Source organism: Myotis brandtii, unplaced genomic scaffold (genome assembly GCF_000412655.1).
Source record: "Myotis brandtii unplaced genomic scaffold, ASM41265v1 scaffold64, whole genome shotgun sequence".
In the NCBI taxonomy this organism is placed as follows: Eukaryota; Metazoa; Chordata; class Mammalia; order Chiroptera; family Vespertilionidae; genus Myotis; species Myotis brandtii.
In genome coordinates this window covers 1371556-1373325 of record NW_005370460.1, presented here as the reverse complement: position 1 = coordinate 1373325, position 1770 = coordinate 1371556, and the positions used below count along the sequence as shown (strand labels likewise).

The window sequence follows — 1770 nt, the reverse complement described above, 5'->3', positions numbered from 1 at the left end:
GGGGAAATGGGGACATTTGTAATACTTTCAACAATCAAGATAAAATTTTTTTAAAAGACTGAAAAATTTCTCTTTTTCACTTGAAACATTTCCCTTCAAATAGTTAATTTTCCCAAATTTGAAAATGCCTTATATGCTTACCGCTTCTCCTAAGTAGTAAGGGGGTGATAAGATGGGCTGCCTACGCTCACAGACATAATGAGAGCAAGTCGATCCAAATCCAACCCCAGCAACCCCCCCACTAGGGAAGAGGGGCCAGTCTTCCCAAACAGGTGGGCCGCACTGGGGTGTTTTTCTTCAAAAAGGAGAAGGTCACCCAGGGAGGCCCGCCGACCCCAGGGCGGCCCTCCGGCTGCCTTTCCGCCCGTGGCTTGCGGAACCCAGGCTGACCCTCCCGCCAGCACGTTCGAGGCAGGAACCTGCACGCCGTTCCCACCCACGTCCCAGAGTTAGGAGAACACTGCGCAGGGTCTGAATGTAATAGGGTGGGCCAGGGATGTTTAAAGCGTCGTCTCCTGGAGTAGCAGTTCCCAAATGCTGGCCCGCAGAGCCTGTCCTATCCCCATGCAGCTTCCTTTACCCTGGGAGCCTCCCTTTCCTTTTAAAGAATTAAAGGGCACGAGACCAGAAAGCTGTGCTCCGCACCATGAACCAGGCCCTCCTGTGCTATCACTTCACAGCCCGCAAACCAAGGAGACTGGGATGCACTGGTCACACAGTTCGTGTCCGCATTTAACAACTACAGGTCTAAGGAACAAGTCACTTCCCCCTGGGGACACAATGCAGGAAGGTTAGCCGTGAGCTCCCAGGGCCGTTTCCCTGCAAGCCCTGAGCCTGGGAACCAGAGGACACCCTCAGAGCACCACTCCCGCAACAGAAAACGCAACAGGAAGAAAAGGACCATATTAAAGGACTGAATTCCTAGCGGAATGGAGACGTCACCCCACATGTAAACTTGTTATTTTAAAACGACACGAGGAGCGTCTCTGTGGATTAAAACAACAGGCTGCACCAAGTACTGGGCACAGGCCCTTCTCCACACCCCAGGGACCCAGCGTTTAGTCCGCTCTCACTGCGCCCACCCACCTGCAGACAGTCCGCCTCACCTTCGGATTGGGGTACAGATCACTCTTGGAGAGGTTTTTACCATCAGCCCCGGTTAGGATTTTGTTTCGAACGTGAGTCACAATCTCAGCTACATTGTATCTGGGGAAAGACAAGGTCTCCATCCTGGGGGTCTCCGGCGGGTCTGGAGGAAGAAGAGCAGGTCAGAGAAAGGCAGGACAGCAGCTCCCCCTCGGGAAGCCGATGCGCGGGAACCAGGAGCCGAGCTGATGCGCAATGGGCGTCCGCAGCCATCCATCGGGCACCCCAGGCTCTCACACAACCGCCTGCATTTCCGGTCACTGCTGCGCTGAAGGAAGCAGCCTCTCTAGTTCTCCCCACAGCTGTTCCCTTTCATTTGGTTGAAGGGATGGGGAACCATGTTTTTCTTCTTTAAATTGGGGGCACAACATCGATCCTAAGAATTAATCCTCAAAGCAAGATCCTAGGCAACACCATCCGCAGAACCGTGTGTAACAACAGCGACGCTGCCCTCTGCCCTCCACCTCCCCCATGACAGGGGTAAGGTGCGAGGAGGGAGAGGAAACCACCAGGGGCAACTTGAAGAAAGCAACACAGAAGCCCTTCGCCCAGTGTCCGCCCACCTGGCGGTGTGGGGGCCCCTGCTCCGGCGCTGGGTGCACCGATGCTCAGGGGCGGAGGTCA

The 1770-nt window shown here is 54.9% G+C and overlaps 1 protein-coding gene across 1 annotated transcript in view; it reads right to left on the bottom strand.

Moving 5' to 3' along the window:
- Nucleotides 1-1276, bottom strand: part of NUF2 (NUF2, NDC80 kinetochore complex component) — a 17058-nt gene extending 15782 nt beyond the window's left edge. Inside the window, exon 1 of the mRNA XM_005880488.2 lies at nt 1107-1276. Within this exon, the coding sequence (XP_005880550.1) occupies nt 1107-1229 (123 nt within the window). The 5' untranslated portion in view covers nt 1230-1276. The remainder of the gene's footprint in view (nt 1-1106) is intronic.
- Nucleotides 1277-1770: the final 494 nt, after the last annotated feature.